The 22,744-nt window shown below is 48.0% G+C and overlaps 1 protein-coding gene across 1 annotated transcript; it reads left to right on the top strand.

Moving 5' to 3' along the window:
- Window positions 1–4,767: 4,767 nt before the first annotated feature.
- On the top strand, window positions 4,768–5,649 carry LOC124647206 (the record flags this gene model as incomplete). The annotated part of the gene is made up of 3 exons (XM_047187177.1): window positions 4,768–4,917; window positions 5,009–5,084; window positions 5,168–5,649. Coding segments are annotated over exons 1-3 (708 nt in total), but the record flags the coding sequence as incomplete, so codon positions are not given.
- Window positions 5,650–22,744: the final 17,095 nt, after the last annotated feature.

Genomic DNA, 22,744 nt, shown 5'->3' with positions numbered 1-22,744 from the left:
GACTTCAGAGAACAAATGGGTGCACTTGCATGGCAAGAAGCAAGCAGGTTCAGTTTCAGCAGATGTTGTACACAGCAGATAGCTAAAGCATTGACAGACGGTGCCCGAAGAGGTCAAAGCTAATCAAACAGCGGAAAATGATAGGGCTTAGTTCAAGGATTAAGCCAATGTATCAATATTGAAGGACGCCAACACACGATCATTCTTGTCACCATTACCACATGGGCAGGCACCAGATCTTGAGACCCTTACATTAGTAGTATAGATTTACTCAATAATGCGCGTCGACCGGCCAACCCATCCAATGCTACAAGAGACTCCTTTGATGATACTTTGTGTGCAAATTTTAATACTGTGGTTCCGCAGTGAAGAACAAAGCAATGTGCTGGCTCAATTTTAATACTTTGTGAAGAACAAAGCAATGTGCTGGATCAATTTTAACAAAGCAATCTTAATACTTTGTGTGCAAATTTTATGAATCGGAGCTTACCGAGCGTCCACGAAGCGATGCTCCCGGCGATCCCGGCGAAGCTCCGGCTGATTCCCGATACCGAGGGGATGGGCCGGTGACTCCCCGGCGATCCCCGTGACGGAGGGGAGGGGGTGGCGACGGAGATGAAGGGGCGATGAATCTCCGAGCGATCCCCGCGACGGAGGAAGGGGCGGCGGCGGCGGCTCTCGGCCGCGGCGGACAAGACGGGTCCCGCGACGGGAGCGAGGGCGTGGCGGCTCGCGGCGGAGGAGAGGGGTGTCGACGCTCGAAGGACAGGCCGGGGCTGTGAGTCCCGCGACGGGGGAGGGCGGCGGCTCGCGGTGGCGGCGGCGGCTCCGTGGCGGCGGCGGCTCCGGGCGGCGGAGGCTGCGGGGCGGCGGCGGCTCGGGCGGCGGCGGCGGCCGAGGGCGGCGGGCGTCGCTGCCGGAAGACGAGTCAACTCGTTTACGTTCGGCCCGTTTTTCCTTTTCTATCCCTTTTGATTTTGGTTTCATACAGATTCAATGAGTTGGAGTTTAAAACGTGCTTTCAGAATTATCGTAGTATTGTAGAAGTTACAGAAAAAGTTATCACTGATTTAATCAACGGTCAAGAAAAATTAGATTAGACGGAACCACATTTTAGTTAGACGGAACCAAAGTTCCGTGCCAATCACCGTAAAAGTGCTCATATCTATTTGGGTCAGCTGACACCATTATCCATAAGGCCTCGTTCGGTGCCAGTGTATTCAGAAGTGTTTGGGCCGGTTTTGGGGTGTTTTTTTGGGGCCAGATTAAAACACTCCAAAACACTTCAAAACACTCGTGGGCCGTTCGGTGGACCGGATTTGGCTAGGTTAGGGCCCAGAAAACACCCGAAGACACGTCGGGTCGGGGTGGAATCGAAACGCTCCACCCCCCTCGCGTTTTCGTCGGCGCGGCGAGGGACGAAGAGGCGACGCTGTCCGGTCGCCGCCACCGACGCTCCAAGACCACGCCGGCGCCGCCGCTGCCGCCGACACTCCAAGGCCACGCCGCCGCTCCCTCACGCTGTCTCGCCGCCGCTCCCTCACACTGTCCCGCCACCGCTCCCTCACGCCGACGCTCCCGCTGACGGCGCCGCCGACGTTCCTGCCGCCGTCGACCGGGAGCTCTCGCCGCTGCCCCTCCTCTCGTGCGAAGCCGGAGTCGTTTGTGAGTTCCATCCACCTCCTCTCCCCGTAGTGAAGACTCTAGGGTACTTGATTTCTAGGGTTCTTGATTTCTAGGTTTGTTCTTGAATTCTAGGTTCTTGATCCCCGTAGTGATGATGAACCTTGTAGATTTGTGCTGCTTGTGACATTTGACTGGCTAAAGATAAGCGAGTAGGAGATGCTAGTAAACCTACAAGTCATGCGAGGGCTGCTTGTTTCTTTATATATGGTGCTAGGATCTTATGATGCCCTGGATTGACCACAATTGTCTTGCACAACCAACCTGTTTGTGTATCTAAGAATAAGAAATCTGAAGGTTAAGCAGTAGGAGATGCTAGTAAACCTACAAGTCATGCGAGGGTTGCTTGTTTCTTTATATCTGGTTTTATTTTGTTGTCTTTGTGAAAATATGAATGTTATTTTCTACGAGGTTTTGTATAAACTTGGTTATAGTAACCTGCTGTGGTATATACATTGATAATATATCTTAGTATTCTGGCTCTGTAAAAAAATGAGAGAACAAGCAGAGGAGCATTTTTAGGAAGTGTCCTGCATTTTTTAAATCTCCTTGGCTGTGACTTGTTACAAAATATATTTCAATGCAGTTGAAAAGTACATCATGGACATGGTTTCAAGAAAGAGTAGCTTAGTTCTGATGTGTAGTCAACAATTTCTTGATCTGGAGATTTGTTTTTGATTCAGCATGACCAGATTGTAGTTTCGTTTTTGTATAGCTGTTATATTATTTCGTTCCTAACTTGCCTGGGTTACTTTACTTAGTTGTGCAGATCAAGTGCATAGAATACTAAGCTTAGTTCACTGGTAACTAAGCAAACAACCATAGGTACAATCCTTGGTGAAACCCCCGCAGCCTGTTTACGGTGATTGTAATTTCTTGTTGGTGGTATAGCTTAGTTTATAGTGTTTGTACTTGCATGCTCGCGATAGCAAGAAGGCGTCGAAGTCATAGCATGTTTGTTTTGAATCTTCTTGCGGGGTCTCTATTCACGGATTCTTGCGGGAATTGACGAGCCTCCGCCCTCCCGGGACCCCGTGAGCACGCCGGACTTCGGTAAGTCCACAACCTACTTATTGCTTTTCATTACTCGCTTTATGGATGTTTGTTAGAGCTTTATGCATGTTTGTGATCGCTTATTGCTTTCCGTTAGTCTTAAATGGATCAACAAAGCCTAGAACGGATTAGGAAGAGGAAGAGGGATGATGATGATGAGCTATTCTTCTCCATTCTACCAGACACTCGTACCTCTACCCGAAAAATACGGAAAAGACTAAACGTCATTCCTCCATCACTTATGGCGAAGGAAAGTTAGGAGACTTCTTAATGGTCATCTTAAAGATTGCTTGACTCGCTTTTAGGATGGAACCAGAAATCTTTAGATGGATTGCATCTTATCTTAGAACCGAAGGTCTTATATCGGATAGCGACACCATAAAGGTCGAAGAAAAGTTGGCCTTTTTCCCGTATATGCTATCACACAACGCATCGTATGAGGATCTACAGGTGGCGTTTCAGCATAGCGCCTCAACATTCCATGATTACATCAACGAGTTTTTTGATGTCTGTTCCCATCCTAGCAAGTCGTTTTCCGAGGCCTCGACACATTGACGGGCCACATTCCAAAATCGCAAATGATGACCGCTTCTTCCCATATTTTGAGGTTTCATTTTTTCTTTGTCACTTCAAAAGTTTCTTTTCTTATCTTATTCCGATAATCTAAAGAACAATGACTACCATTCCCCTTCCCATTTGCAGAATTGTTTAGGTGCCATAGACGGGTCACATGTTCCTGTCACTAGGTCTCCTCAACTTCAAGCTCCGTGGAGGAATAGGAAAGGGTCACTAAGCCGAGAATCTTATGCTAGCCTCGTGATTTTGACCTGAATGTGACATTCATATCGTGTGGATGGGAAGGTTCCGCTACCGATGCCCGTGTACTTAGTTCTGCGCTACTCAATGGTTTTAATGTACCAAATGGAAAATTTTATTTAGTGGATGGCGGTTACGCAAACACCCAAGCACTTCCTTGCACCATACGGAGGTGTAAGGTATCATTTGAAAGAGTGGGGCCATGGTCACCATGCGCCGCAGAACTATATGGAGTTATTTAATTACCGACATGCCGTTGCAAGAAATCACATTGAAAGGCTTATAGGAATTCTGAAGAAACGGTTCCCAATCCTAAATGTTGGTACTTTCCATTCTATAACAAATCAAGTGAAGATCCCAGCTGCTGCAGCGGTGTTCCATAATATAATAAAATTGCAAGATGGAGATGAGGAGTGGCTTGAGGATCAAGAGGATAACATAGACCCTGCTGTGTTTGTGGATCTGCCAAATGGTGATGGAGAAAATATCCAAGAAAACCAGCTCCACGAGAACCATGTGCTAGGCAATCAATTGAGAGATCACATTGCTTTTCAAATGTGGAATGACTACATTGCCTAAAAGATTTGTAGTGTTTTATCATGTAACTGGGAACTATTTTGTGGTGTTTATTCATGTAACAAAGGAACTGTTTCGTGGTGTTTAACTATGTAATAAAGAACTATTTCTAATGGCATTGTGTTTATCTTTGATAATTGTCATAATCTTTTGTGGTGTTTTATAATGTAAGCAGATATGATTCCTAAGAAAGCATCTCAGGTGGTGTATGCCACAGGCTCTCCTAAGCATAATGTGCAGAAGGCCTTCTCAGGTGGGAAAAGAAATAAGAAAAGGGCGTCTCCAAATTGCTCAAAGAAGACTTCACCTAAATTTAAGAAAAAAGCTTCTCCAAAAGGTACCCAATACTATTGTACTATATTGATACCTGAATATTTGCTTGATATGTGCAAGATTTTCCATGCTTATTGTTTCTGGAATGGACAACATGATTTGCAAAATGTACTGGAATTTTATTTGTAGCTCTTGTATTTTGTAGCTGGGAAACCTAGAGCCTCATGGAACATAGGAATGGAGAAGTCTCTAGTGGATATTCTTCTTGAGCATAACAATACATTCCATAGAGGACAAAATGGGTGGAGTAGTGAAACGTGGAATGTAATGGTGAAGCTTTTCCTATCTCGACACCCATATCTCAGAATGGAGAAGTCTCAAATACAAGATAAGGAGAAAGATTTAAAGAGAGACTACAGGATGCTAAAAGAAGCAAGAATGCAAAGTGGGGTTGGGTGGGATGAAAGCCAATTCAAGCTACAGGCTGAGCCCCATCTTTGGGAAAATCTGGAAATTGTAAGCCTTCAATTTTGACCCATTAAACTAAACTTTCTGTAGTCATTATTTATTCAACTATTGTAGTCACATATTTTTTTAACTCTTGCAGTCATTTGGTACAAGAATCAAGAGATTCAAAACAAAAGCTTTTCCTCTCTATGATTCACTTGGACAACTTTATGAAGGTAATATATGTACTATGCTTGCAGTGAACATATTGTCATCCATTGTACTAACCATCTGAGTGCTTTGTTGGCTCTTTTTGCAGGGAGCATAGCTGAAGGCAATTTTAACTTCACTTCAACCTCAACTACATCAAGGGAGGATCTGACACAAGTAATAAGTGATGACGATGAACCTGAAGGAGATACCGAGGCTGATATACCTGAGAGAGAAAGTGAAGATGAACACGAAGTTATGGATCCAGCTCCAAGTGCTCAGAGTATGACTCAGGTGGAACACCAAGTGAAAGGAAAAAGGGTTGCTGCTGCAAGGAACAAGCTTCCAAAGATACCAAAGAGGAGTCCTAAGAAGAGGAATTCCGATGGAATTGTGCAAGTGATGGAGAGGATGGTGCAAGTGCGTGAAAAGGAAGTCAATCAAGAACAACCTCTACAGAAGTTCTCTATTACCAGATGCATGGATGCACTCAAGACATTGGATGGTATGACAGGTTCTATTAAAATCCCTGCATTGGATGTCTTCAGGATTGCCGACAATCGTGAAATATTTCTCAACCTTGTTGATGATAAAGATGATAAAGATGGCACCGCCATGACGTGGCTCCTTGGGCAGATAGCCAAGTTACCATGAGGTATGTTTTTACTCTTGCGCTCTAAATTTCCTGTTAGAAACCATCAAATTTACTATGCTTGCTTGCTTGATTATGCAGTGATAAAGTTTTGACTCTTTCAGATGATTTTTCATATTGATACAAACAGTAATAATTTACACTGCTGACAAGTTCATATAATAGTCAGTTCTACCGACCCACATCTGTTTCCAAAATAGCCGCAGAGTTACACTGAAAGAAAGGCTCTAGTAAACTTCCTATTCAGTTTTCTAAAATAGCCTGAAGTATGCTCCTAGTAACATTCGGTCCTGTATAAACATCTGGTGGTTGTTGTGCTTACTACTTGCATGCTTCATTACCTAGGTAGTGGCTGTACTCATCTGAACGAAACAGAAATGATATTAGCTAGAGTAAGTGGCTGGTTCCTGCAGTTGGTTCTGTTGGTCGCGCAATGCCGTGCCTAGGTCCACCTGGTTGCTGCTGTTTGTTCTGTTAGTGTCACTGGCTATTATGTGTGAACCTGGATGGTGTCTGTAGTTTGTGGTGTTAGTCCTTATCTTAGTTGATTTCAGAGTATGCAAACATTTGATGAATGTACTTTGCTGTAAGAGGATTCTGTTTTTCACTCTTGAGGCCTTCAAATTATGTCCTCTGTATACATATACTCAATTACATATATCCATTACATATACTGTGCTGTTTCTAAAAAACTTATAAACTGGTATGTACTAGGCATGACAGCATGCCAAAGTAATACTGCGTTGATGAGCAATGTGTCTTATTCCAGTTTCATACAAAACCAAAGTTTCTAGAATGTATATTAGTATTTGATGGTTTACATCTTGTTTCCTGGCAGGAAACAAGTTGCTTGGACTGATTTGGCAGGAAACAAGTTGCTTGGACTGATTTTCTTGTAATATTAAAGGGAACAAGCATGTTTTTAAGAGGACTCTCCCGGGCTGAGTTGGTGCCTTATTCAACATGAGAGTGGATTTGGTGACCGCGTGTATACGTGAGCACGCATCCATTACCGTTTGATTTGCTTTTAGATTCCTACTGCACGGAAAGATGTTAACGGCAAGTACACGGCGGCGTAAGGTAATGATTCGGCTGTGAGAAAGGAAAAGCACACCAGCGAGCTGCAAAACGTTGTCGGCTAGCATGCTAGATTGCATGCGAGTGGGACCCGCTTCATGGAGAAGCTCCCGTCCATGTCCATTGCATGCGAGTGGGACCCGCTTCATGGACCTGCGACTCCCCTGCCGGCCAGCCGCATGGTGACTCCTCCCACCGCCGCCTGCTGCCCAAATAGCGGCGGGCTCGAATCGATTTCTGACGGCGCGTCGTTTTGTTCTGCTCGAGGCCGGCGGCCCGGCGCCCAAGAAGACACTCGATGTAGAGGGTGTCGTGGTGGCAGAGAGCTGGAGTTACACCGCAATCGGCGTCGTGCAGCACGAACTGGTATGGCTCCTCCGCGCCTACTACTTCAGACGAGAAGCTCTTCCCCGGGCGGCGGCAGCAGCTGTTGGCATCATTACTTTACTGTCTATCGTGTAGTTGCTCCGATTGCCTGAACTTTTCTTTGACTGTTGCCGCGTCCGTCATCAGGATGAAGGTGACCAGTCCGTGGACTGTGGCGCGCTCACGAGGGTGTAATGGGTGCCTGGGTGGTGCCGGCTTCTTGTGTTGTTGAATCCATCAGTATAGTTCTTGGAGCACACACACTCTTTGAACATGAATGGACTGAATTTTGTTTCACCATTGCACATTTCGGCTCTTTGGTTCATCACTAATTTATCCACAAATTACAAAACAAGACATCCCAAACCGAGAGCAGCCAAAATTTTCGGATAAGACCAGCAAAAAGGAAACCACTACAGCCGGAGACCCCCGCGCGAGAGGGATGAACGGCCGACGATGCAAGGCGACGACGTACTGTACCTGCGCGTCGGGGCTTGGAGTAGACGGCTCGGTGGCGATGGTGACGGCTCAAGGCGACGACGTACTGTGCCTGCGCGTCGGCGGCGGCGCGGTGTAGATGCCTGTAATACAGGGTCCCGGCGGTCCCATCAACCGTGGACCGCATCGCAGCGCGCCTTCATCAAACAGCCGCATCGCAGCGCGCCTCCTGTTTTTTGGGGGAAAACTGCACGAATCGAAGGGGAAAATCAAGAACTTGGGTCGATGGAGGACGGACGGGCCGACGGCGACGCGCGGTGGTGGAGGGGCATACAGCCACGTGGTGGATGAGAACGAATGACAACCGCGTCCGCTGCGGTACGGTGAACGCACGGCCGGCGGTTGCCTCGCGCCGGTGGAGGAGGAGCATGGGCGCACTGCTCCCGATGTGGCTGCTGGCCGCGTGGGCGCTCTGCTGTTTCCCAGTCGCGGGCGGAGCAAGCTACGACGGCGGCGGCGTGCCCTCCATCTAGGAGCGTGCAAACGGACTCGCCGGCAGGAGATTGAGCATGCCGGGGCTTGGGAAGAAGTGGGCATCGGGTGATTCCGTTGACCGCCGACCACCGCCGGCCCTCCCTTCGACATAGCTCAGCACGAAGGGGCCAGGGGCAGCTCGTGGCTCGTCCTGTGCCGGAGGCCGAGCGCGACAGCGGCGACGTGGCGGTCCTCCATCTCGAGGCGCTCTCGTCCCTTGCCCTTGCGGCAGTAGGCCACGAAGCCCTCTCCCTGTTCGGCTACCTCGCCCATCGCCGCAGCGACGTCTAGCTGCACCGGTGGGGTGGAGGGGGCAGCGACGGGGACGAGGAGAGGCTCCGCCGCCGCACCTAGCAGCCACGCCTCCAGCTTGTGTGAACGGATAAGATTGTGTGATGGGGATTAAAATCGGGCAGCACATGTTGGATAGGCTGAGGCCGCCGCATGCACTTCCCGACTTAACGCTTTACTGAACGGTGTTAGCCACGTGTTGGACACACACCGCGTGCTCACGTATACACCCGGTCACCAGGTTTCTTTTCTATTCAACATCTTGTAGTTTCAGTACTTTGCTCAGAACCATGTGCCTATCCACTTCGAATTTCTCTATTTGTGTCATGTCTCCCAAAAATGGACTATGAAATCTGAGGCTATGAGCTAACTGTTGCTGTAATGCATATTTATGTAAATGGTTGAACAGATGCTACCACTTCGAATTTCTCTATTTGTTTCATGGTTTATGTGCCTATCCACTTCGAATTTCTCTATTTATGTGCCTATCCACTTCGAATTTCTCTATTTGTTTCATGGTTGTAGTTGTGATGAACAGATGCTATTGTTGCTGTAATGCATATTTATGTATTGATTGCAAGATATGATCTTGTAGTGTGCTAAAGATCATATTTTTATTTGCGATACAAATATAGTTTAAACTGTAAAAAAAAGATCGAATTTTTATCTATTTGTGTTGAATACACTTGAATACACTGGTTTGTAAAACAAGTGTGCCAAACAAGTGTTTTGGAAGATAGGGGTTTTGTAGTGTTTTGGGTAGTGTTTTGGGTGGTGGTTGTTTTCACCCAAAACACCCCTCAAAACCCCCCTCAAAACTCACAAAAACACTGGCACCAAACAAGGCCTAAGGGAGCACCATCCCTTTGTTATTTCATAATCAGAACAATTGCAATTAGTTTCAAAAGACCGCCACAATTACGTTTTGTGACAAAAAAAAAAAAACCGGCAGTGCATAACATTGTTCGAAAAACACTGAAACGCTCTATACTAAGTCTCTCTAAGGCCTTGTTTAGTACTGTAGTGTTTGTAGGGATTAGTGGGAATAATACTCTAAGTATTACATAAACTTCTATCATCACCCAATTTTCATAAAAAATTTCATCCTCAATTCACTAGGTAGGGATAAAGTATTGGAGATTGGAAAAAATACACTAAGATTTAAGGAAAAGTGGAGATAAGCACTGAAACTCGCACAATAGTCTAGCACCAAGTATGCATCTAAACTCGCACATAGTCTAGCACCAAACCGGAAGAAGCCCTACGAGTAACCTTCATCGTGCTAAAAAAATTATACAACACCGGTTTTCGCTTTTTTGGGCGTGGATTTTTTTAAATAATACGAATTTTTATTTAATTCCAGGACTATCACGCGTTTTCAAAATTTTCGAAAAGTGTGACTTGGTCGGATGACAGCAGGCCGATCGGCCGGCAGCAGGCCGATTGCAGGCCCTGCAGTGGCCGCAGTGGCCGACCAGAGGGGACAGCACCCCGTCGGACTGCTGCAGTCCGATCGGACGGGAGCAGCCAGACTGTGGCATGCAGCATGCACGCGTCGCGTCGGTCGACCCGGCCGGCCACGCGCAGACGCCCTCGCCCGGCCACGCGCAGACGCTCCCCCGGCCAGCCTTTTCTTCTTTCTTCTTTCTTCTGTCTTCTTCCTCCTCTCTCCTCTCTTCTTCCCTTCTCTCTTTCCTGCATGCTTTCTTCCCTGGCTGCACAAGAACAGCTCGAAAACTTCAGCATATTTCGCAGATCCCTAGTGATTTAGCCAATAAAACTTCAACATTTTGCTGCTATTAGTTGAGGGAAGCTCGATCTACAGATGGGTTAGGTTTTGGAGAGGATTGGTGGTGTTGTTTAGCAGCAATGGTGATGAAGTGGTGGAGGTTGGTGGTGGTGTAAGGGGCTGAGCTGCTGCTGGTTCGTGGTGGCGCTGAGGTGCCGCGTGCTGTTCGTGCTGCTCGTGCTGCTACAGTTGGAGAGGCTGCTCACGCTACAAGGGTAAATCCTAATCTTTGCATAGTAGTGTTAACTGTGTAGGTTAATGTGGGCTGGTTTTAGTGTTAGTGTATTTATGTGGGCTGGTTTTAGTAGTTGACGCGGATGGAATTTTTTTTAGGTGAGCAAAGATGACAGATGTAGTGAAGATAGTATTTTACTATGGTATGGGTAGTGTCCGATCAAATGAAATGGGAGTTGATCTGAGTGAGTTCAAATCTGTAGAGATGAATATGACTGCTCCTAGAACATGGACAATTGAGCAGGTGAAGGATCGGTTGATCAGAATGTTTCGGGCTTAATCCTGAAGTGCACACAGTGGGTGTGCATGCATTGTGGACTAAGTCGATATCAAACATTTCGTGGTATCTGAGGCCTGTAGATGATACCTCTAAGTGGGTGAGCTGGTTAAAAGGGGCTGAAAGGAGAGGAACTAACCCTGTGGCATTAGTTCTTCCGGTGGAGAAGGAGGTAGCGCCTCCCGAAGGCGGTTACAGGTGGAGGAGGTGGTTACGAATCAGGCCGGAGCGGTGAAGCACCCGGCGGTGGCGGTGGTTACGAGCCCGAACGAGTAGCCATGCGGAAGATGTTTATATCGGCCAGGGTGATGGTTACAGTGGAGAAGACGGTGAGGTTGATGGTGACGAAGAAAATGGATACAGCCAGAACCAGATGGAAGAGGAAGATACAGAAGGTGAAAGTGATGCTGATGATTCCGATGAGTCTGATGATGGGGAGGAGGTGCCTATTCCGAGCGAGATGGAATCATAACTTTTCGTCCGCAATGACAATCAACGATGGTCTTGATTCTAACTGGGAGTATCACCGGAACAATGTCGCCGTAGGGGCCATGTTTCCGTCGAAGCGACATATGCGAGGATGCAATAATGAAGTGGGCAATGGTGAGTCAGAGGCAGCTGAGAACAACCGTGTCATCTGGAAAATACCTGACGATGGAATGTGTGGACATCAATTGTCCCGGAAGGGTGCATGGGTATGTTCCTAAGTATGACACAACATGGCGTGTGAGCGACTTTGTGGCACATAGTTGTGAGCTTGCAAGTATCCTCAATGATCATTGCAACTCTGTCGTCTAATCTCATAGCTCGGTTGTTGTACACCGAAATAGTGGAAGGGCAAGCCATGAGAGTAAACGCCATCCGGAAGAATGTTAAGAAGCATCATTTTTACACCATATCTTATGGCAAGGCTTGGAGGGCTAAGCGAGAGGGCGATGGAGATGAGGTTTGGTTCGTTTCGAGACGCATACGACGCCGTTGTTCGTTTGCTGCAGACGCTGCGGGCGAGGAATCCGGACACATATGTGAACATCTAGGACATGTTTTTGCCGGAGTACCCATCTTACGGGGTTCCGCATAGAGTCTATTTCTCGTTCGGTGTATGCATCGAATCATTCGGACACTCGTCGACCCGTGTTATGTGTCGACGGCACGTTTCCGACTGGTCGGTACAAGGGTCAAATCTTAACCGCCATTGGAATGGACGGAAACAATCAAATCGTGCCACTCGCTTTTGCTTTCGTGGAGAGTGAGAACACCGAAAGCTGGTTATGGTTTTTCAGGCAGTTGAAGATTTCAATTGTAAAGGACAAGCCGAATGTTTGCATCCTTCATGACAGGCATGCGGGTATACTGAAAGCTATTAAGACACCGAAAGAGCCCGGGCAAGAAACGCCATGGATTGACATTGAGAGCCGTTGGTGCATGCGCCACACAGGGGCCAATTTTTACACACAATTCAGGAACAAGCCCCTTATGAATGTCTTCAAGCGGTTGTGCATCCGGAACCAGCGGTGGAAGTATAATTTTTTGCGTAGCAAAGTGCGGGAGTTAACGAAGAAACTAGTTGTGCGAGAGGAAAGGAGCTCGAGATGCAAACATAGCAGCACATATGCAGGCGAGTTGCAGCGAGGAACAACGGCGGTACAAGCACCAGTTTATGAGGCACCCGAAGGTCTGTGCGACTTGCCCGGATTTGACCCGCCCGGAACAAGGAGAAGGCAGGGAAGGCAGATTAAAAACTTTGAGCAGTGGATAGAGCATGAGCCTACAGAGAGGTGGTCTTTGTTGCACGACACACATGGAGCTAGATACGGCGTCATGACAACCAACCTCGCGAGTCGTATAACTTTGTGCCGAGAGGCAACGAGCTTTGCCACTTACAGCTATAGTAGAGGGTATTTTCATGGGCACAGTTAAATATTACAGAGAGAGACGTGAGAAGGCTCGGATGCACATGCTGAACAGACCAGCCACACCATATTGTTCGAAGATTACGGAGTACATGCATAAGAAGAAGGAGAAAGCTAAGCATCTCGCTGTTGTTCAAATTGGTAATGTGGAAAGAAGGTACGAAGTCCGCTTACCTACAGATAGGTTCGGGTGTGGGAATCCGCAGCGAACACATGATGTGAAAATTGGCAATGAAGAATGGCCAACTTGCGAGTGCACATGCAACAAACCAAAGTTGCTTCATCTTCCTTGCTCACATGTGTTAGCTGTTTGTGGTGTCCTGGGGATGTCGGAAATCTCGTTCGTCTCTCCGTATTATCCGAAGGAGGCCGTGCTCAACACCTGGACCGGTGAGCTGGAAGGATTTCGGTCAATGGGAAATTTCAACACCGTAAACCCTGGTGAAAGGCGATATATCCCAAACCCAACGCTACCGAGGACGAGGCATCGGTAGACGGCCATCGCAGCGCATCCGGAATGATATGGATGAATCTGAAGCTGGAGGGCCAACGAGACAATGTTTCCTATGCAATCAATTTGGCCATTGGGACACTAATTGTACAACCTTCGGCATTGGCCCTGCAGGAAGGGGGCAGCGAGGTAGAAGGGGACGTCGCGGGAGGGGAAGAAACTAGGCGGCGAGGCGCTACTTTGGAACTTATTTGCAATTTTATGTACTGAACAACGAATTTGTAATAAGTATGGAACTACTTTGCAATTTCAAATGTGAAACTATGTTACTTGAATTTATGTACTTGAACAATGAATTTGTAATAAGTATGGAACTACTTTGCAATTTCAAATGTGAAATTATGGTCATGTACGTTACAATAATTTATATCTCGTGTTATGTTATCATTTGTAATGAGTAATAACGATCTGTTTTGTTGTTTGCGAAATGGCAGGAAGATCATTGCTCAATAGGGACATTGAGAGGGCGCACCGTGCGGCCAAGCTAGAGGCCAACCCTAATAGCTTGTCACCAATGGTGACACGCGGGGGTAATCAAAATTGCGGATACACCCGGTTGGGTTCGGAGGTATGTGGGATTTATTTGGTATATTCAATTTGAAGTACTCGGCACATACTAATTGGATTCTTATATGATTTTGTAGGTTGAAGTGGGCTGGACTTCTACCTTTTGCACGGTTGGTTGAGGCCACTAGGTCGAGAGGTCATCGGTGAGCGAGTAGGCACACCGATCAAGCGCCTTCAGCGAGACCACTCCCTACCGACCAGCTCTGGTGGATCGGTGGAGGCCCGAGACACACACGTTCCACTTTCGATGGGGAGAGATGGCCCCTACTCTCCAGGACGTGTCTTTCTTACTCGGGCCTACCGTTGGCGGGTCAGCCCATAGGCCCGCCGGCGGAACCGGTGCTTTGGGATCAAGAAATGCCTCGCACGTTTTGAGGGAACTCGTGCGGGCCAGACCGAGTTTCTCGTGAGGACCACGGTCCAAAGTCCGACTGGTTACTGAACTTCGAGGTAACCATTGTTATAACAAATTTATTTATGGTTATTGCGTTGTTATAACTAACATATTTTTTTTCATGGTTGTAGGTTTCACAGTTCACACCGCCGATGAGTGAGGCACAAATCACTAGGAGTCTCGAGGCGTACATATTGTGGCTGCTTGGGAAGGTCATGTTCACAGAGAACCATCAGACCACCATCAACGAGCGCTTCATCCCCATTGCACTCGGAGATAGCAGAGGCACAAACCGCCGACGACATCATACAGCGGAGTTGGGGTTCCGCGGTTTTAGCAGCCACATACCGAGGTTTGTGCAATGCTTGTACACTTGTCTCTCCCAAGTCCGGGCTTCTTGGCTGCCCATTGTTCTTGCAGCTGTGGTCCCGGGAGAGGTTCCCGATTGGTCGGCCGGACATAGATGCTGAGCGCCCTTTCGGGGCAAACGAGTTGGCTGATCCGGACCACATCGATATGCCTACTTTCGGCATACTTTGGACACGTCGCGAGGTATGTAGACTGTCGAACATAGTTCCTTCGTAATTTATAGTTTTACACGAGTACTGACTATTTCTCTTCGCGAGAGACGATTTGCTCGCGACCAGGTCGGGAACCGCTACCCTGCGTTCACCGAGCGGTTCGACGTGCTCGATGATAGGGCGGTGATCCGGCAGCCCTATATGGCCGCCGCCGTGCATGAAAGGTACCCCGGCGGGATCTCTAACCTCTGTTATAGAGATTGTGCGTACTTGGATGACACGGTCGAAGATCATCTTCGATGTGTCCGTGGAGATAATGGCCCAGCGAGAGGATCATGAGGCGGTTCGGCTCTCGGCGGCTGGTCGATCCTCCACCACCGATAGCACCTCTCCCCGCCTACGTCCACAAGTAAGTTCCGAGCGTCGCTAAGTTTAAGCCTCGTTCATCATGGTTCGACTAACTCTCACAATTATTTTCTCGCAGGTACAACAGGAAGGGTACTAGCCACTCCTCGACATGGTGGCTTCAGCGCGTTGGCTCGTATGTTGCTTGAGTGGGATGGCGCGACAACACACGTCCGGCCGAACGATGAGCAGTTTGACCCACAGGAGTTTGCCGCATATCCGCAGAGGTACACGCAGCCACGCGAGTGCGCCTCATCCCGCCGACCGATCCAGCTCGAGCGCCACCTGCGTCTATGCACGATATGTACCCGACTCGGTCCACAGCCGGTAGTCGACGACGATGCGGTACGTACAACTTTCTATTCCACCCTCATACTTGTCGTTTATCTATTGGGTTCTACGATTTATATGCTACCATGATTTTTCGGGGTCAGCTGACTAGCGGACTTACGGGATGAAGTCGCTCGGTACACACGTCAAGTGTCCGAGTGCACCTCTTCTGCAGCGCGTGACCAACATGTGTCCTGGTTGAGGCGTCTCGAGGACAAGCTACGCGGGATCTACTCGGCTATCACATGCAGCCGTAGTTCCGACGTCGTTCGGCGCCACCTCCTTCCACCGCGACCCTCCACACAGCGGCAGCCGACGGCCACATCTCACACCGACCGCAACACCCGGACCACCACCTCCCGATCGGGCGGGAGGTTCGTCGTGGCAGCGAGCACACTCCTTCCGTCGACGACTATCGGTACCGAGCACCACGGATCACGGCCACGTCTCACACCGACGCCGACACCCGGACCACCACCTCCTGACCAGGCAGGAGGTTCGTCGTGGCAGCAGCGGCACACTCCTTCCGTCGATGACTTTCGGTACCGGCGTCACGGTTTCTTCGACGACTTTCAGCGAGCAAGCCGCTTTCGACCGATGGCGACAACGAGCAGGGGAGGAGCGAGGATACACACAGTGGTATGTACTATTCTATATATTGTGTTCCATATAGACTATACTTCACTTAGTTTGACATCACTTATGTTTCATGGCACGGGATACTCGCAGCACACTCGCGTCCAATCCTTCATGGGGAGCTAGTGATCGGGATCCCGAGCACATGGAGTACTACAGACACGCAGCAGAACTATGTCGGTATGCGGACTCCTCCACCACAGCCCACACGAGGAGACACAGATGCGACCCCGAGTCCGGGTCCCGGATCCCTGCTCGCATAACCGGGGCCCCGGACAGGTTCGGTTGGACACCCCGTACTACGCCACCTCCACGAAACCCCAGACGCCGTCCATAGTCTCAGACATTTATGTATCTATGTATCAGACATTTATGTATGCAGCACCTATGTATCAGACTTCATGTATGAACTATGTATCAGTATGTTGTACCGCTTAAAAATGACGCCATAAGTACCTTCAGCTATACCTCTGCTAACCATAAGCTTCATGCAAACGAAGAAAATACATCCATGCAAATAATCGGGTTGTAGCAGGCCAATTAGTCTGTAGCAAACCAATTGGTCTGTAGCAAACCAATTGGTCTGTAGCTGACCAGTTGGTCATCTATCGACCAACGAGTCTGACAACCCGACGGCAGCCGACACCCAGTCGGCCTGCTGCCGGCCGATCGGCCTGCTGTCATCCGACCGAGTCACACTTTTCGAAAATTTTGAAAACGCGTGATAGTCCTGGAATTAAATAAAAAATTCGTATTATTTAAAAAAAATTCTCGTGAAAAAAATACATTGCAGAAACAGCGCTTTACCAAACGATGTAAAATACAATGTTAAAAATAAGTTTTGCACACATATAATTAAAAATATGATCAAACATACTACTAAAAATAGATTTTAAAACAATGACAAGAACGATAATTAAACGGATACAATACATCTAAAAATTGGAGAAGTCGAAGTTCGATCCCGACGACTCCGATAGCTCGGTCAAGACCAAATCCACCCAACGTTCATCGTTTTCGTCGATGATCGTCGGGCCGGCTTCCTGCGCCTCGATGAACTCTTGCACGTGCGAATGCCCTCTTTCTCCACCCTGCGCTATGTCTTCTTCTGTGCGTAGAAGGCGAAGGCCCACTGGTAGAGGCTAGGGTTCTACCGGAGCGGGGACGTAGGTTGTAGGGGTGGGAGTGTTGCGAGCGGGGGAGAGAAGGGCGGCGCCGACGGCAGGGCGCCGTCGCGGAGGCTGAAGGAGGCGGCAGCTAGGGTTTGCGGCGGCGGCGGCAGGAGAAGGCCGACTCCTGTGGGAGTCGGCAATAATGTTGTTGATTATTGATTAATCGTAAAAGTCTGATTACAACTCTTTATATAATAAAATAACTGGGCTAAGCCCCTAATTTGGCCCACTATTGGGCCTCTTCCTGGAATAGGAGATGCTGACCATAACATCTCTCCCCGCCTTCTCAAATAGCTCGTCCTCGAGCTGAACATCAGGAAAGTGCTGCTGGAACTCCTCAAGCTTCTCCCATGTAGCGTCCTCCGTGGGCAGTCCAGCCCACTGCACCAGTATATGCCAAGCGCCCCGACGCTGCTGCGCCTTCAACACCTTCTCAGGACCCGGAAGCACGCGACCATCATCATGAGGAGGAAGCGCCGGCGCCTCGGCCGGAGGATCTCCCTTGTGAGCCGTCAGCAAGCTCACATGGAAGATGTCGTGGATGCGGGAACCCACCGGCAGCTCCAAGCGGTAGGCGAGCGTGCCGACACGCTCCAGCACGCGAAAGGGCCCGGCATAGCGAGGCTCCAACTTGCGCTTGGCACGCGGATCCAGCGACTGCGCCGTCCTGTGAAGTAGGCGTAGCCAGACCCAATCGCCCACGGCGAACTCAGCGTCGTGATGATGAGCGTCGTAATACTTCCGCGCCAGCTGTTGTGCCTGGAGAAGACGCTGGCGCGCCTCAGCTAGAATCTCATCACGAGTCTGTAGCAAGTCGCCCGCGGTCTCCGAACGGGCCGAGCCCGACTCATATGGCAGCATCCTCGGGGGTGGATGCCCATAGACCACCTCAAAGGGGGTGGCGTGCAGGGCGGAGTGATAGGAGGTGTTGTAGCAGTACTCCGCCCATGCCAACCAATCCACCCAAGCGCACGGACGATCCCTTGTAACACAACGCAAGTACATGGCAATAATCTTGTTAACCACCTCGGACTGGCCGTCAGTTTGCGGGTGGAAGGCCGTGCTCATGCGAAGCTTCACACCCACCAGGCGAAAGAGATCACGCCACACATGCCCCGTGAACACGGGATCCCGGTCGCTGACAATGGACGATGGGAACCCATGGAGGCGCACGATGCCGTCGAAGAAGGCCCGCGCCACGGACGCGGCTGTGTACGGATGGCCTAGCGGAATGAAGTGGGCGTACTTGGAGAAGCGGTCGACCACCGTAAGGATGACGGACTTGCCGCCCACCTTAGGGAGGCCCTCGATGAAGTCCATGGAAATATATGCCCACACCTGCGAGGGAACGTCCAGCGGCTGAAGCAGCCCCGCCCGCTGTAACGTTGATGACCCACAAGTATAGGGGGTGTATCGTAGTATCTTCGATAAGTAAGAATGTCGATCCCAACGAGGAGCAGAAGGTGTTGACAAGCAGTTTCGATGAAGGATTCACTGTAAATGCTCACGGACAAGTATTCGGGGGGTTTGATGTAACGAGTTGAATAAAGTACGAGTATGTAAAGTGCGAGAGTAATAATTGCAGCGAGTGGCCCAATCCTTTTTAGCACAAAGGACAAGCCGGTTTGTTTACTTATAATGACCAAACGTTCTCGAGGACACACGGGATTTTAGTCTAGTGCTTTCGCTACATACGGCTAAATAATCTTCATTGTTGTGATAAGTGTTGTGTGGGTGAACCTATGCTAATGTACCGCCCTTCCTAGGACTAATACATACTTGTGATTATACCCCTTGCAAGCATCCGCAACTACAAGAAAGTAATTAAGAATTAAATCTAACCACAGCCTTAAACTGCGAGATCCTGCGATCCCTCCCGCATCGATATACCAACGGGGGTTTAGGTTTCTGTCACTCCGGCAACCCCGCAATTGGCAAACGAGTACAAGATGCATTCCCCTAGGCCCATAAATGGTGAAGTGTCATGTAGTCGACGTTCACATGACACCACTAGAAGAATAACACCACAACTTAAATATCACACCATTGAATATTACTCAACCATAGTTCACTACTAACATTTAGACTTCACCCATGTCCTCAAGAACTAAACGAACTACTCACAAGACATCATACGGAACATGATCAGAGGTGATATGATGATGAATAACAATCTGAACATAAACTTGGTTCAATGGTTTCACTCAATAGCATCAACAACAAGTAGAAATCGATACCGGGAGAGTTTCCCCTATCAAACAATCAAGATCAAACCCAAATTGCTACGGCGGTGGCGGTGTCCAGCGGTGATGACGGCGGTGATGATGGTGGAGATGATGATGATGGTGATGGCGATGATGTCCAGCTCGATGACGGTGTCGATGGCGTCGATTTCCCCCTCCCGGAGGGAATTTCCCCGGCGGATTCCCGCCCGCCGGAGAGCTCTTTTCTCTCTGGTGTTCTCCGCCCCGCGAGAGGCGGCTGTAACTCTTCGCGAGGTACCCTGCGTGGCTTAGGTCTTCGGGACGAAGGGTTTGGCGAAGAAAAGGAGGCGAAAAGGGTCGTGGGCCCCCGGACCATAGGCCGGCGCGGCCGGGGCCTCGGGCCGCGCCGCCCTAGGGTGTGGGCCCACCCCGGCTCCTCCCGGCTCCTCCTTCCGGCTTCCTTCGTCATCTTGAAAAATAGGATTTTTGGTATAATTTCCTTCCGAGTTGATCTTCCGAAATATTGCGTTCGACGGTGCTTTTTCCAGCGAGAATCCCGGCTCCGGTGTTCGATCCTCCAATAATGATGAAACATGCAAAATAGATGAAATAACATAAGTATTGTGTCCCAATATGAAATATATCAATGAATAACGAGCAAATTATGATATAAAATAGTGATGCAAATTGGATGCATCAACTCCCCCAAGCTTAGACTTCGCTTGTCCCCAAGCGAAGCCGAGCTCGATAGACATGACCACATGTTTATGGAGTGAAGAGTCGATGAATAAAATACGGACAAGAAGCATCATATTCATTCACACAGGACATTATAGTAAACAATCTCTTATAACTCATATTGAAACAAGTATAAGGTAATCACAAGTAAAGGTGCATAAGAAATCATAATTGGTGATGGCAAACTTCGTTCTTGGTCAGAGAACAATTAACAGATTATATCTCATTGAGCAGCGCTCCTATGTTAAAGTTTATAAGGCACAACTTGCATACTCAATCATAATGGTTTTCTCATGATCATTGATAACTTGCAAAGCTATATCCATTCAGATAAAACTTGTACTAAACAAAGAAGAATAAAAGACATGATGTAGCAAATCACAATATAATGGTTTGATCACAACTACTCAAATGCTTGCTTGAGATGGAGGGAAATAGGTTTACCGACTCAAGCATAAAGTAAAAGATAGGCCCTTCGCAGAGGGAAGCAGGGATTAAATCATGTGCTAGAGCTTTTTCAATTTTTGCAATCATATAAAGAGAATAAAAGTAACATTTTGAGAGGTGTTTGTTGTTGTCAACGACTGGTAGCGGGTACTCTAACCCCTTGCCAGACAACCTCCTAAGAGCGGCTCCCATATTATTTTCATTTTGTGTGGCACTCCTTCCAACCTTTCTTTCACAAACCATGGCTAACCGAATCCTCGGGTGCCTGCCAACAATCTCATACCATGAAGGAGTGCCTTTTTATTTTAGCTTTATTATGATGATGACACTCCCCCAACCTTTGCTTACACAAGCCATGGCTAACCGAATCCTTCGGGTGCCGTCCATCAATCACATACCATGGAGGAGTGTCTATTTAGTTTAATCAATTTGGGACTGGGAATCCCATTGCCGGCTCTTTTTGCAAAATTATTGGATAAGCGGGTGAAGCCACTAGTCCATTGGTGGAAGTTGCCCAACAAGATTGAAAGATAAAACACCACATACTTCCTCATGAGCTATGAAACATTGACACAAATAAGAGATACTAAGTTTTGAATTGTTTAAAGGTAGCACATGAAGTATGTACTTGGAATGGCAGAAAATACCATGTAGTAGGTAGGTATGGTGGACACAAATGGCATAGGTTTGGGTTAAGGTTTGGATGCACGAGAAGTATTCCCTCTCGATACGGGTCTTTGGCTAGCAAGGTTAATTAGCAAGCATAAGAGTCGAGGGAAACAAACAAATATACATGTGATAGAAACAATCATGCATCTTCCTTGTAAGTACAAACAATTTTAACTTCAGAATAATAAGCTATGAGCTAACAAGAAAGACAATGAAACATCTACATGTATTTCTCTTTTCTATTTAAACCTCAAAGTGTTGTTGCTATTGACCAATGCTAAGTTTGCCAAAACCAAATAGATTTATTCAATGCTCCCAAAGTGATACCAATACTAACAACAAGGTGAATCATATAGTAGAGATTGCAAACTAAAATAAGATGCGCAATATGTAAATGATAAGACTTCTCATTAATATTCCATAACGATAACTCACACCAAGGGATACATAGATAACCAACTAAAGGAGAGATACTTCCAAATGCAACCCATCTTATATGATAACTTCCCTACTCATGATATGATACTACTTGACAATAAAAGTAAAAGGTAGTGATAATGTGATACCGCGGCACTCCCCCAAGCTTGGAACAAACCAAGGGGATGCCAATACCGATGATGAATTACTCCTGCGGTGATGGTGGTGATGAACTCCCGTCATCAAACTTCCAAGGAAAAGGCTCTCCATCAAGAAACGACATCTTGGTCTCGGGGATCCTGAAACTAGCAGCACGGCTTATGTATTTAAACCTGTTTTCATACTCACAGTTCTGATTCTGAAAATCATAGAGTTGTGCTTGGAGCTTGTTGGTGGTGTCGTGAAGTGAGAGGATATCGCTCCAAAGCTTTGCAGTTTCCTTCTCATGTTCAGCAATGAGTTCAGACACAATCCTGTGGAAAATATCCACCTCACGCTCGGCCATCTTCTTGTATTTGAAAACCTCTTGTTCTAGCTTCTCCATCCTATCTTCCAGGCTTCCTTCTCCTTTAGGACCCTGGACATCCTTGACCTGCAGTTCTCCTTCAACGAGCAGCAACTCCTTGGGGTGCATCCTCAGCTCCTCCATGTACAAGTTGCCAACATCCTTGCTTCGGAGCTGTCCTTCGGAGTTTCCGATGAAGACATGATGGCTCTAGATCCGAAGCAAATCCTGGCAGAAACAACTCGAAACAAAACACGTCGAGAAAACGATATACGGACCTCCAGGGGTCCGGGGGATTATATAGCAAAAATTTTCACGACAAACGGAAAGCACCAGATCGAACCAGAGTCGGAAAGGGGCGACGAGGCGGCCAAACCATAGGCCGGCGCGGGCCCAGGTCGGGCCGCGCCGCCCTATGGTGGCACCCCTCGTGCGTCCTTTCCACTCCGTTTCGAACTCGTAATTTCTCATATTTTCCAAAAACAGCAAAAATATAGTTCGGAAAGTAAATTGCGTACTTTTCATTACCAAGTATCGTTACCTATTCGAAGTCGAGTTCGGCGGATCTGTCAATTTGCCCTTTGATGTAGGCCTCCGGT

This window comes from Lolium rigidum, chromosome 4, assembly GCF_022539505.1.
Source record: "Lolium rigidum isolate FL_2022 chromosome 4, APGP_CSIRO_Lrig_0.1, whole genome shotgun sequence".
Taxonomy (NCBI): Eukaryota; Viridiplantae; Streptophyta; class Magnoliopsida; order Poales; family Poaceae; genus Lolium; species Lolium rigidum.
The sequence above is the reverse complement of the archived record's forward strand: the minus strand, read 5'-3'. Positions and strand labels throughout refer to the sequence as shown.